The 14,110-nt window shown below is 38.5% G+C and overlaps 2 protein-coding genes across 3 annotated transcripts; one reads left to right on the top strand and one right to left on the bottom strand.

Moving 5' to 3' along the window:
• The first annotated feature begins 8,541 nt into the window (after positions 1 to 8,541).
• LOC106366791 lies at positions 8,542 to 9,234 on the top strand. Its single transcript, XM_013806456.2, has one exon. The coding sequence runs from the start codon at positions 8,542 to 8,544 to the stop codon at positions 9,232 to 9,234; it is 693 nt and encodes a 230-aa protein (XP_013661910.2).
• Positions 9,235 to 10,905: 1,671 nt separating this feature from the next.
• LOC106397682 (ATP-dependent DNA helicase 2 subunit KU80-like) lies at positions 10,906 to 13,266 on the bottom strand. Of its 2 annotated transcripts, XM_013838303.3 has the most exons (5): positions 13,050 to 13,264; positions 11,719 to 12,635; positions 11,553 to 11,636; positions 11,265 to 11,408; positions 10,906 to 11,202 (listed from the first exon to the last, which is right to left on the bottom strand). In XM_013838303.3, exons 2-5 carry the CDS (start codon positions 11,731 to 11,733, stop codon positions 11,155 to 11,157), a joined length of 291 nt encoding a protein of 96 aa, XP_013693757.1. In that variant the 5' UTR covers positions 11,734 to 12,635; positions 13,050 to 13,264; the 3' UTR covers positions 10,906 to 11,154. The 2 variants fall into 2 exon arrangements, 1 of the variants encoding a protein (XP_013693757.1); XR_001279789.3 differs by lacking the exon at positions 11,265 to 11,408 and having other exon boundaries at positions 13,050 to 13,266.
• Positions 13,267 to 14,110: the final 844 nt, after the last annotated feature.

The raw sequence follows: 14,110 nt of genomic DNA, 5'->3' as shown, positions 1-14,110 counted from the left end.
CATACAACCTGCCACCGGAGATGTGCATGCAACGGGAGTTACTATTCTTGACCATATTAATACCTGGTCCGAACCATCCAAAAAGGTCCCTGGATGTTTTCCTACAACCACTGATAAAAGAGTTGAAGGATTTGTGGTCAACAGGGGTGAGGACGTATGACTGTTCAACGAAGACGAATTTTACGATGCGAGCGATGCTTTTGTGGACCATAAGTGATTTTCCTGCCTATGGGATGTTGTCTGGATGGACTACACATGGGAGATTAGCTTGTCCATATTGTAATGGAACGACAGATGCGTTTCAACTGAAGAATGGTAGGAAGACAAGTTGGTTTGATTGTCACCGTCGATTTCTTCCCATTGGCCATCCTTACCGAAGAAACAAGAATTTGTTTAGGCACAAAAGGGTTGTGAGAGACACTCCTCCTCCATATCTAACTGGAGAACAAATTGAAGCGCAAATCGACTACTACGGAGCTAACGAAACAGTTCGTTGGGGTGGTAATTGGCATGTCCCTCGTAATATGCCAGATTCTTACGGTGTTCATCACAACTGGCACAAGAAGAGTATATTTTGGGAGTTGCCATATTGGAAGGATCTTCTTCTGCGCCACAACCTCGATGTGATGCATATAGAGAAGAATTTCTTTGAGAACATCATGAATACAATATTGAATGTCCCAGGGAAGACAAAAGACAACATAAAATCGAGGTTGGACTTGCCGGATATTTGCTCAAGAAGCGAGTTACATATTAAAAGCAATGGACAAGTTCCCGTTCCGATATTCAGATTATCTTCAGAAAAAAAGTCGGTGTTGTTCAACTGGGTGGCATCAGAAGTGAAGTTCCCCGATGGGTATGTTTCGAATCTCTCTAGATGTGTTGAAAAGGGTCAAAAGTTCTCCGGGATGAAGAGTCATGATTGTCATGTATTTATGCAACGACTACTGCCCTTTGCATTTGCGGAGCTACTTCCAACAAACGTACATGAAGCACTTGCAGGTACGTAGTGTATTATATCACAATAATTTACAAAATAATATATGACTAACAATGTGTTTAATTTTTTTTTTAATATAAAAGGCATTGGAGCATTTTTCAGGGATCTGAGCACACGCACTCTTAAAGAAGAAGTTGTGGAACAGCTTCAGGAGAACATTCCCATCTTATTGTGCAACTTGGAGAAGATATTTCCTCCCGGATTTTTTGACGTCATGGAGCATCTAGCTGTCCACCTCCCATATGAGGCATTGCTTCGTGGACCTGTACATTACGGATGGATGTATCAGTATGAGCGAGCCATGAAATATTTGAAGGGAAAAGCAAAGAACCTCGCCAAAGTTGAAGGTTCTATAATTGCTGGAAGTTTGACGGAAGAAGTTTCTCACTTCACATCGTACTACTTTGCGTCAAAAGTACGTACACGGAGAAGAGCTCCAAGAAGATATGATGATGGTGGTGTTGCGCCAACATATGCAGTTGCTGGTGTTCCAGACATCTTTAGCCAGATTGGGCGACTCGGTGGGAAGTCTAAAGAGGTTTGGTGGTCGAGTGAACAAGACGCTCATAGTGCACACACCTATATTCTACTCAATTGCGAAGATCCATTGATGCGTTATTTTGAAAGGTAACATATATTGACACTTCGAAACACATATAAGTATAATTAATTGTATAATTGCGAGAGATTCATTCCTATAAAATGTGATTTTACAGCCTATTTGTTTCTCAAGTCGAAGAAACATTTCCTGGTATATCCACAAGTGACGTAGACAAAAGGAAAGATCAACACTTCATTAAGTGGTTGCGGAATCAGGTATTAACTAAAACTTTTTTTTCATACATTATCTGTATTTCATTAACATTCTCTTTATTTTTGCAGGTTGATTATGACGACGACGATGCAGATTATCTTAAGTGGTTACACGAAGTAATTCAATCTCCACTTGTAAAGGTCACCACATCACAGATGTATTTCACACGAGGCTATACTTTTCATACATATGACTATGGTAGACAGCGGGCGACCAGTAACTATGGAATATGTGTGAAAGGGGAAACAGATTTCTACGGGATCTTGACGAAGATTATTGAAGTCGAATTTCCAGGGATACTGAAGCTTAAATGCGTCCTCTTCAAATGTGAATGGTTCGACCCCGTCGTCAACAGAGGTGTTCGGTCTAACAAATTTGGTGTAGTTGATGTCAACGGTGGACGAAGGTACAACAAATTCGAGCCTTGCATCTTAGCTTCACAAGCAGACCAAGTTAGCTTCCTTCCATACCCTCGGATGAGAGATTCAGGTATAAATTGGTTAGCAGTAATCAAAGTTACACCTCGAGGACGAATCATCAGTGGAGAAGAACCACCATTGCAAGAAGAACAGATAAATGAAGTTGAGGAACCTGAACAAGAAATTGATGACATCCTTCTCATTGATCCGCATAATCACGAGTACGAAGATCTTACCGATGATGCCACAAACGAAGCTGTTGAAGACGAGTTTAATGAAAATGATGATGTTTCTAGTGATGACGAAAATGTCGATGTATCCGATTGATGTATTTGTTTTATGAATAAGATGAGGGAGTTTGTTTTATGAATAAGATAATGTGGGGTTTGTTTTATGAATAAGGTAATGTGGGAGTTTGTTTTATGAATAAGCAAATGTGGGAATTGTGGTTTGGAATGGAAATAAAGATGGGGTTTGGAATATATGAAGTAGAAAATAAGGAATATGGGGTTTGGGGTTTCGGGTTTCGGGTTTCGGGTTTCGGGTTTGGGGTTTCGGGTTTCGGGTTTTGGGGTTTCGGGTTTTGGATTTCGGGTTTCGGGTTTCGGGTTTTTGGTTTCGGGTTTGGGGTTTCGGGTTTAGGGGTTCGGGGTTTGGGGTTTCGGGTTTTGGATTCCACGTAAGTACAAATCGTCGTAAATATCTCGTAGTGTACAAACTTGAAAAAAAAAGGAAAAGGAGAGAAATACCAGATTAACATGTGGCAAGACTTCCAGCAATTATAATACGTAAGTCTCGCCCACATGAATTCTAATATCTTCTCCTTTTCCTATTTTTTTCAAATATTTATAATTTGAATAGGATTTTTTTGAGGATTGTGATTTGAGATAAGGTGTGATTTGGGAGTTTGTGTGTGGTTTGAGAGTGAGAGTTGTGGGTATATTTATAGGAAAGCAAGCCTCGTTAATTCCTCGTAAGGTAAATCGTCGTTAATACCTCGTATGAAAAAACACGGGCCTTTGTGATTCCTCGCAATTTCCTCGTAAAAAAAAAGACGGGCCTTTGTAACTGCTCGCTATTTCGTCGTAAACTTACAAGGAATTTGCGACGATATGTAATCTTATATATACACCTGAGCGCTCACTCTTTCTTTCCTCTCTACTTCCTCTCTACTTCCTCTCCATTTCGTAGCAATGGTAAGCCTCTCTGATTCCTCTCTAATTTGGTTAGTTTAGGATAGATTAGGTGGTTAGTATAGGGAATTTAGATAGGTTTGCGGATTTTATGTTGTTTAGTGTTGATTATGTGGATAATGTTGGGAAATATATTGTTGATGTTAATTTTAAAAATTTCATTTTTTTCCCAGGTTCGAAAAGGAAGACTTACTGCCCATTACAGAGAGATCTTCGGTGAGCCGGGTAGTCGTTTAGACCCGGCCTCTTCTTCCGCTCCCCGTTCTTCGGGCCAGGAGACTGTTCCCGAGACTCAGTACACTCAGAGAGTCTCTGGGTCTACTTCTTCTACTGCACCATCGGCTCCTCATGTGCCTCCTCCGATGCCTCCTCCTGTGCCTCCTCCGATGGCACCTCCGATGGCCGCCGATATTCATCCTGATTTGATGGTGCCTCCGAGTGCTCCTTACTCGCAGTACACTGTAGAGGACATTCTCAGTCTGCCAGGCAGAGAAGGTTTACCAGTCATCGACCCAGACCGACCGGACGGAACTTTGTGGTATGTTGCATTAATTTTTTTTTAATTCGTTTAAATTTCTTTTATAACATTAAAAAATAATTTATATTTTAAATTTGTATTTTCCAGGTGGGGGGTTGACGGATGTCTTGCATCGGACGTAACCGACACGATCAAGGGTTACTTCTCCATGCCACATCCAAACTGGAGTAAGACGCCTCACTACGTCAGAAAGACGTGGTTCAAAATTTACGCTGTAAGTTTCTATTAATTAATTATATATACTTTAATTTTTTCATGATTTATATATATACTTTCTAAAAAACTAATTGTTAATTTATTTTTCCAACAGCAAAAATATACTTGGGCCTTGGGGATCACTGAGAGGGTGAGGAAGAAGTTTAACGCGAAGGCGAAAGTTCGCTTGTTGGACACGGTCTCCAACTGGAAGGGTGACTGGATCGTGAAGGGGTATGAGCGTGGCAAACCCGCTGAGCTCACCACGGATGTGTGGGATGGCCTCATCCGTTATTGGCGCCTTCCTGATTCCATTAGAATCGCCCAGGCTTGCTCTAACTCCCGTAACACGGTCGATGAGCACGGGAACGGGCCGATGCTTCACACTACGGGCCAAAAACCCCACGCCGGTGTCCGTTTGGAAATGGTAATTAAATATTTTATTAAATAATTTTTTTAATATATATATTAATTTATTCTAACTTTCTTAACTGTTTTTTAGGCCAAAGAGACGGGACATCTCCCGTCTCTTATGGAACTTTACGAGAGGACCCACAAGAACAAGGCGGGCGTATTTGTAGATGGCAAGTCCGAGCAAATCTACAACGACGTAGTTGCTCGGGTTGAAGACCGCCAGACTCAGCTGACCCAACAGTCTACCAACGGATTACCCGTCACCTTATCCACACTTGACGTGGATAAGATTTACGAGGAGGTAAATTTTCAAAAAAAATTAATTTTTATTATTCATTTAATTTAACTTTAAATTTTTACATACAATATTTATTTTTTGTTTTTAAGGTTGTCCCTAAAAAAAGGGACGGACGTTGGGTATTGGTTCCGTCAATGATGTTCCGAGAGCGACATCGTCTTATGGTCAGCGATGGGATGATGAAGTCACTAAGCTGCGTAGAGAGTCCGCTCAGCTGCGTAACGAGTTGACCGCGACAAAATCTCGTATGGGTGGAGTCGAGGGCTTCTTGGACGTTATTGCGGCCACAAATCCGGAATGGGAGTCCATGTTGAGGAACATGCGACAACAACATCCCATTCAAGGCGAGTCATCCGACGTACATAACGAGGCGGATGTTACGAGGAGGAGTGATGAATTCTACCGGGCGATGAACGACCCTTAGTTTTTTTTTTGGTTGTTGTATTATATAAATTCAAAACTTATTTATATATAAAATATTTTCATATTGATTTATTTTTATTTTAAATTTTAATTTATTATTAAATTAAATAATTTTAATTATTTTTTAATTATATTTTTAAATTCTGTAAAAATAATAAAAACGAAGTAAATTCGTAGCTAATGTACGACCTCTTTACGTGGAAACCTTACGAGGAAATGACGAGAAACAGTTAACGACTATTTTACGAGGAAACATTTGCGAGGAAATAACGAGGAAAAGTTTACGAGTATTTTACGAGGAAATCGTTTCGTGGTTGTTACGTGTATTTTGCGAGGAAACTCTTTCAAGGTATTTACGTGTAGGTTACGAGGAACTCATTTCGAGGTATTTACGAGGAATTGTAGCGACGTCCTTGCGTGGAATATTGACGTGGTCTTTACAACGAATTGCCCTACTTCGTCTTTACGACGAAATATATTCCTCGCTAAGTTACGACGAATTAGCGAGGAAATATGTGTTACGACGGACGAGTAACGAGCAAACGCGCTTCCTCGCTATTTCGTCGTAAAACCTCTTTTACGACGAAATAACGAGGAAAACCGCCCTCGTTAAGGTTATGTTTTCTTGTAGTGTTTTCTACACAGTTGTATACGCTCACAACACAGAACAGGAAAGAAAGGAGCTCTGGAGTGATTTAAAAACCACCAGAACTCGCCAATCATCAGAAACCAAGCATGGATAGTTGTAGGAGATTTCAATGAAATCCTTGACGTAGAAGAACATTCAATGCACGATCAGAGATCCACAATAACCTCAGGGATGCATGACTTTCAGAGCGCAACTCATCATTGTAATCTGTTGGATCTTACGTCCCATGGCCCTCCATACACATGGACAAACAAAAGAACTGAGGGGCTAATCTCTAAGAAGCTAGATCGTGTGCTGGTAAATGACAAATGGTTTCAGTTATTTCCTCAGTCTTACAATGTTTTTGAGGAAGGTGGATGCTCTGACCATCTGAGAAGTCGGTTTCATCTTACTGAAACAAACCGACCGAAAAGACCATTCAAATTCGTGAATGCTATTGCTGAGCTAGAAGGGTTCCGACCTCTTGTCGCACAACACTGGCAGGAAACAGAACCTATCTTTCTATCTACCTCATCTCTATTCAGGTTCTCAAAAAAGCTAAAGGCTCTGAAACCAAAAATCAGAGTGTTAGCGAAGGAACGCATGGGTAATTTATCTCTAAAAGCAAAGGAGGCATATGATGATCTTTGTGTGAAGCAAGAAGAGAATGTAAGAAATCCATCACCTCAAACTCTTGAAAGAGAGAACACAGCTCATGCTCGCTGGGAACATGTCTCTAGACTAGAGGAAGGTTTCCTGAAACAAAAATCTAAGTTGCACTGGTTGAAGGTGGGGGATAGAAATAACAAAACATTCCACAGAGCTGCTACAGCTCGAGAGGTGCAGAATTCGATAAAAGAAATCACATGTGGAGATGGGCGTGTAGTGAAGGAACCGGATGAAATAAAGCATGAGGCTGAATCTTTTTTCCGTGAATTTCTTCAGCACAAACCAGAGAACCTTGAAGATATTGAGGTAAACACCTTGAAATCTATCCTATCATTCAGATGTTCCAAAGCTACGCAAACTATGCTGACCACAGCAGTAACGGCAGAGGAGATTACTAAAGTGTTATTTAGTATGCCGAATGATAAGTCACCAGGACCAGATGGGTACACAGTTGAGTTCTTTAAATCTGCATGGTCTATCATTGGAGCAGAGTTCATTACCTCGGTTCAATCTTTCTTTGTCAAAGGTTTTCTCCCCAAAGGAATCAATTCCACCATTCTAGCTCTGATACCGAAGGAAACAGTCTCTCGGGAGATGAAGGACTATCGCCCTATATCATGCTGCAATGTTATCTATAAAGTGATTGCAAAGATCATTGCTAATAGATTGAAAGCTACTCTCCCAGAGTTCATTGCTCTAAACCAGTCAGCTTTTGTGAAAGGTCGTTTGCTCATTGAAAACCTGCTACTTGCTACCGAATTGGTGAAAGACTATCACAAGGATAGCATCTCATCCAGATGTGCTCTGAAGATAGACATATCCAAGGCTTTTGATACAGTTCAATGGAGTTTTCTTCTGAAGACACTTGAAGCAATGGACTTTCCTGATACATTCATACAATGGATCTCACTATGTGTAAACAGCATCTTTTTCAGTTCAAGTGAACGGTGAGTTGGCGGGTTATTTTCAAAGCGCGAGAGGGTTGAGGCAAGGATGCGCTCTATCACCATATCTTTTCATCATCTGTATGAATGTGCTATCGAAGTTATTGGATAAATCAGCAAGTGATCACAACCTCGGTTACCACCCAAAATGTAAGAATATTGGTCTTACTCATCTGAGTTTGGTGATGACATAATGATCTTAACAGATGGAAGAACAAGATCAATTGACAGCATCATTGAGGATTTTGATTACTTCGGGAAGATTTCTGGCCTAAAGATTAATATGGAGAAGAGTACTATCTATTATGCTGGGATGCAGGAAAATGTAAGACAGCAGCTAGAGCAGAGATACAGGTTTAGCTCGGGCACCTTACCTGTAAGATATCTGGGACTACCATTGATGACACGAAGAATGAGCAAGTCAGATTATGCTATTTTGATAGAGAAGATCAGGAACCGTATCAACCATTGGACAAATCGATCCTTATCACTTGCCGGTAGATATCAACTCATTTGTTCAGTGATTCTCAGCATGGTAAACTTCTGGATGTCTAGTTTCATTCTGCCAGGAGCTTGCATTAAAGAAATCAATAGTATATGCTCTGCTTTCGTATGGTCAGGGCCAAGTCTGAGTACTTCTAAAGCTAAGGCTTCGTGGGAAGTGATTACAAGAGAGAAGAGTAAAGGGGGTTTGGGATTTCGATCTCTAAAGGAGTTGAATCAAGTCTGCTGTCTAAAGTTAATGTGGCGATTACTATCCTTTCAACCATCTTTATGGACTCAATGGATTCAATCCTATTTGATGAAGAGAAAATCATTCTGGTCAATAAAGGAAACAACAACAACAGGCTCATGGATGTGGCATAAACGGTTGAAACTTAGGGATAAGGCAAAAGACCTACAAAGAATGAAGATAGGTGATGGAAGAAAAACCTCGTTTTGGTATGATTCTTGGTCAACAATGGGCAGACTTTATGATCTTTTTGGATCACGAGGATGTATAGATATGGGCATTCCTTCGGAGTCTACGGTAGCAATGGTCATGACCACGCAGAGACGCAGACGTCACAGAGCTGACATACTGAATGAAGTGGAAACCATTATTGAAGATCAAAGGAGTAAACTGCTGAATGAGGATGATATATCTCTTTGGAAGCAACCAGATGGTAAGTACAGACCGGTTTTTAAAACTAAATTCACTTGGGAAGTGATTCGAAGGAAAGAACAGAGGGTTTCATGGTGGAAAGGAATCTGGTTCAAGCACCATACACCAAAGTACGCTTTCTTCCACTGGATAGCAATCCACAATAGACTTGCTACTGGTGATAGAATGCAAACTTGGAATAGAGGAGTCAACTCAGCTTGTATTCTCTGTCGTGCGTCGCAAGAAACAAGGGATCATTTGTTTTTTGAGTGTAGCTACTCGTCTGAGGTGTGGTCTCTTCTTATGAGTGGACTATTACAGACCTCTTTCACTTCGAAATGGTCTGAGCTCTTGGTTTTAATCATGGATAACATCGGTGATTTTCTCACGAACTTCCTCACTCGTTATACACTGCAAGCCGCCATTCACTCAGTTTGGAGAGAAAGAAATGAAAGAAGACATGGTGCAATAGCCACTCCGGCAAGGGAACTTGGAAAACTCTTGGATCGTCATGTAAGGAACCGATGCTGCTCTATTCAACAATTGGGAGATTAAAACTATGCTGAAAGCTTATCCCGGTGGTTTGCCACTAGATGATTTTCCTTTGAGTTCTTTATAAACAATGTTGAAAGTGTGCCAACTTTAAAAAATGATGCACTTGTTGTAAAAAAACTATTTTCTTTTGAATAAATTTAACATATATTCAAAAAAAAAAAAGATAAGATGATTCCAGAGATTTCATATGAATCAAAAACCATAAACCAACTACTTCCTGTATAAGTCAAATAACGGCTTCCTATGGCTTCCTACGTCACTTTTTATTAATAAATCCAACTTAAAGGTAACTGTTTTTTTATCAAAGATAAACATAACATGATTTTAGACACAGTTATAATAGTCAGTTTTTTAAAAGTAGGTCCAGTGGTTAAGAGTGATTCTATTTTAATAATATTGATATCTAACTACGTAAAGTATATGTTATGCATGATAACATCCATCAACGTAGTTAATATCACGAATTAAATTTCATTCATCCAAAAGCTGATGTAGATATCAGATACCGTTTAAATATCTTTTTTCATCAGTTAAAATATGATCGACCCGACCATAATTTAACTAAAATTAGAGGACCGGTACCGAACCCGGTCCAAACCGTGATATTTTAGGTATCCGAATATATCTGAACAAGATTTAAATACTTAAATATATTAGTTATTTTCAAAATTAATATCTAAAAAAATATACAAAATATATAAGACGTTTTTAGGTTGTCAAAAATACTTGGAAATATAATACAAATAGTTATAAATACATGTTTAAAATAGCTAAACAATACTTATAATACCTAAATACTTAAAATATCTATTAATTTCATAACCAAATATTTAAGTTAAACCAATTTTTATGTTAAGTTTAAGTATTTTGGCATACATTATTAAAATTTATATGTTATATATTATTTTGTTTTTATATTTTTTAAAATTTAAGTATATATGAACTTTAATTTAAAAAAAAAATTAAATAGGTTATTCGAACTCAAATCCGAACCAAACCTTCATAGATCTGAATCGAACTAAATGGTACTCGAATGTCCACCTCTAATCAACTGTAAAAAAGGTTATTGATAACAAAATATATATTGTTTATAATATTTAAGTACAATATATTTTGAAAAAAATTACTCCCCGCAGGACGCATGTCATAATCTAATCAGATATGTAATTTTGATTAATTGAATATATAATCATGTTTTATTACGTTAGTAATTTTGCCAACAATTTTAAACAATTGCCGACGCTTTTGAGTCCTTTATGGATGCCTTCCACTTTCTTTTCCAACTCACTGATTCTCTTCTCCGTAGTCGATGCCGTGCCTTGGTGTCGAAGGGCCAAAGGCGAAAATATTTTTTTTTTCTCCAGAAATTAGTAATAAACATTTCACATATATTTAATATATATAAATATCTATGAAGAACCAAACATAAAATTTCTTAAAAATTATATAAGCTATTAAGTTTTCTCAACAAAAAGTAAAAACATATATACAAATATTCAGAATTATCTAAGACGATTTGTAATATTTAATTAAATATATAGTATGTTGATTTAGATAGGCTAAACTAAAAGGCAACTTAAAAATGTATTATAAAAGGATTGCAAATAAAACTACATGAGCTAAGATTGATATACCTCTAAACTCCTCCGTAATCAACCTCAACTTCTTCCAATGAATCCAACTCTTGTATTATTGATTAACCAAGCAATCACAACCAGGAAACTAGTCTCAAGAGCTATTGAAATCAGTCACCAGAATGACATATACGATCAACTGTCTAATACAAATCTTCCATAGGTTGCACACTAATTTCTCAGTTCTAAATGCATAAGACGACAAGAGAGAAGAAACAATCTATTCAAAACTTCCGCTTCCTCTAACAGCAAACCTTCTGATTCAACTTTACATGTCAGCATTTTCTCACTTCTTCCTTTGACCCGCGTGGCCGAACGCATCATCTTCTTCAACCTGGAATGGTTAAGAACATTAGTTCATGTAAGTGCACCAAGTCAAGATAGATAGAGGGAGACCTGTTCCAAGACCAAGCCTTTAAGTACTATCTCCATGTCACTGAATGCTCTATCGTTCCAAGCATTGCCAACTCTACGGGATATCATGCCTTCAAAATCTTGAATTGGGTTTGCATATCCAGATATCGTAGAAGCCTTTCTCAACTGCATTTAAAGTCACATGTGAAAGCATTAAGAATGATAGATTAAGTCAGGTTCTTTGCTGAATTCAAGATAAAAAAAAAAGAAGAAGTTAAACATGTGATGCAGATTTCTATTATACTATAACCAGATTAGGTTGTTGATTACCTGAGCGAGCTTACACCATCCGCTATTAATGTCACTCACAGAGAAAGCCTTGTCTTCCAAAACGGGGTCTACCACAAAGATGTTCTGCAGGGTGATGTTAAGATAGATTAGAAACTGAGAAACAGAGTAAAAAAACAGATATCTATGTAGAATAAGAACATCAAACCTTGGTAAGAATCATTACTGCACCATCTGGTGTGAAAGTTTTGACGTTTGACAAGAATTGAGAACCGAGATTGTGGTTTGCAACATTTGATGTGGTAGTTGTAGACGTGGTGGACTCTTTGCCTTGATTCTTATCCCTTCTCCACTGCCTTCACCTTCCCCTTGAGCATCATCACTAGAGTCGGGAGCCTTTGTCTTTGTCGTTTTTGAAGATGGTCGAGCAGGTTTTGGTTCTTTGGGGGTGACTATGTGTGAAAGGCAGTACAAGGAAAGGCCTTTGTACAGAAACTGATATAACCTCCACTCACCATGTCTTTCTTTCTCCTATTTCTGATTCGTACGGAGGTTATGAGTAGTGGATCTAATATACTGCTGGTCAAAGGGTATCAGTTTGTGATGCTGTGCATGCCACTGGCAGTCCATACCAGACTCAGAGGTCAATCTCTTGTGAGTTGGAGGAGGTTTAGCAAAGAAGAACCAATCCCGGCTTGTGTAAGTTGGTACGTAGCTTTGCCGGAAGACATCTCCCGTCTCCCAAGGAACCTTGGAGAAAACAAGGTCTGTATCCAGAGTTGGAATCCCAGAATCAACTCCATCAAGTTTGAGAAGGAGGCAAGCAAACGACAAGGGTTCTCTTCTGTCCTTTTCCAAGCCATCGTAAACTTGGTATGCCTTTGTTTCAGAGGAGGACCATAGTTCAGAGAACTGGAGATGGTTGCTACAGCAGTAATAGACCTCTTCTTGAGGAGACTGAAGAGCTACTTCACAACCAAACAGGGCACACCTGTCTCTGAAGTTACTAGGACATGTGTATTGCCCGTTGATGGTCTCTTGTGGTTGAGGTTCCACAGCTTGTGGTGGATCTTGTATTGCTTCAGCAGCTGCTAATAGTTCTGCAGGCTGATTTAGATCAAACAGCTGCAAAGAAAAATGAATGAAACTAGCTCAATCAATCCTTAAAGCTTGCGACGAGGAAGAGGAGACATAACAAAGTAACCTAATTCAGGTCTGAACCGGGTCAATGACCGACCGAACCAGTTTTTCGACCATTGATTAAACCGGAACAAACCGCAATTTAATTGTCAAAACCTGTCGAAATCAATAACCGGAACAAAGAATCTACGCGCCAAACTCCATCGATATCATATTCACAACCTTAACGAATCCCTCACCAACAAATCCTAATCGAATCCTTGTCCACTCTAAAACCTAATCGAACAATTCAACATTCAAATCTTGGCTACAAAAACCTAATCGAACAATTCAAGATTCAAATCCTTAGCTACAAAAACCTAATCGAATGAACATCTATGAATCGATCGATAAACTCACCAAACACCTCCTCTTCTTTGGAGTAGCTGAATCCATGGCTTGGATTAGAAGTAGATTGAGGGAAAAATCGTGGTGGCTCTGAGGAGAAAATCTGCAGAGAGTACAACGATTTGTGAAGTAAGTAACCGTTTTGTTTCGGTGCGTCTAATGGCGAGGGAGATACAAGAGGGAATGATTTTGTATCTTTGGAAATTTCCTAGTGTTTTTTTTTTTTTTTTTAAGAAATTAAATGGATGATCGTAACATATTGCCAATCCTACAAAGTTAAACCATACCATCAGTGGTTTTAACTAAACCGATTCTAACCATTTAAACCAAATAATTGCATAACAAATTAAACGTTATTGCAAATATATATAATACCTTGCATTCTGATATAAAATATTAAAATAATCGAAAACAACTTAAAATTTAGATTTGATTTGGTTTATTCTTAACAATTTTAACTCTAAAAGATTTTTAGGTAATATCAAGTTTTCATTAATTAAAATTATATACCCTACTCTTAATAAACAAAACAAATAAACCGCAAATACATGAAAAATCTATATTTCAACATAAAATAAAGAGAAATGGTCTTAGATAACCATTTATCAACTTTTTTTCCCATTTTAGACCCCAAGGCCCAAAATCACAAAAATGTTTCATTTAATATGGATATTTACCATTTTACCCTCTTCTTTTCTAATTACCCAATACATTTTTTTTTTGAAAACTTACAAACACGACGGATCCGCCGTTTCTCATCTCCTCCATCATCATCTCCGGCATTGCTCATCTCCGGCGTCGCTAATCTCCGTTGTCATTATCTCTACAGTCATCATCTGCGTATGTCTCCCTCAGCCCCAATCGTTGCGCCGTTATAGCTTTTTACGTTGTTTTTATCAAAGGTATTTCGTAGGCACGACAAAACTGATATCGCCATCTGCGATGATGTCGTCTCCAAGGTCTTTTCATTTATTTGCTGCTGCTAAATCTAAATATGTGATTTCTCTATTCTCAAATCACTCATATGTAGGGTTTCTTCTCACTAATATTGTAATCTGTCTAAATTGATTGTG

Source organism: Brassica napus, chromosome C8 (assembly GCF_020379485.1).
Source record: "Brassica napus cultivar Da-Ae chromosome C8, Da-Ae, whole genome shotgun sequence".
Lineage (NCBI taxonomy): Eukaryota > Viridiplantae > Streptophyta > Magnoliopsida > Brassicales > Brassicaceae > Brassica > Brassica napus.
This window is presented reverse-complemented; position numbering and strand designations above follow the sequence as displayed.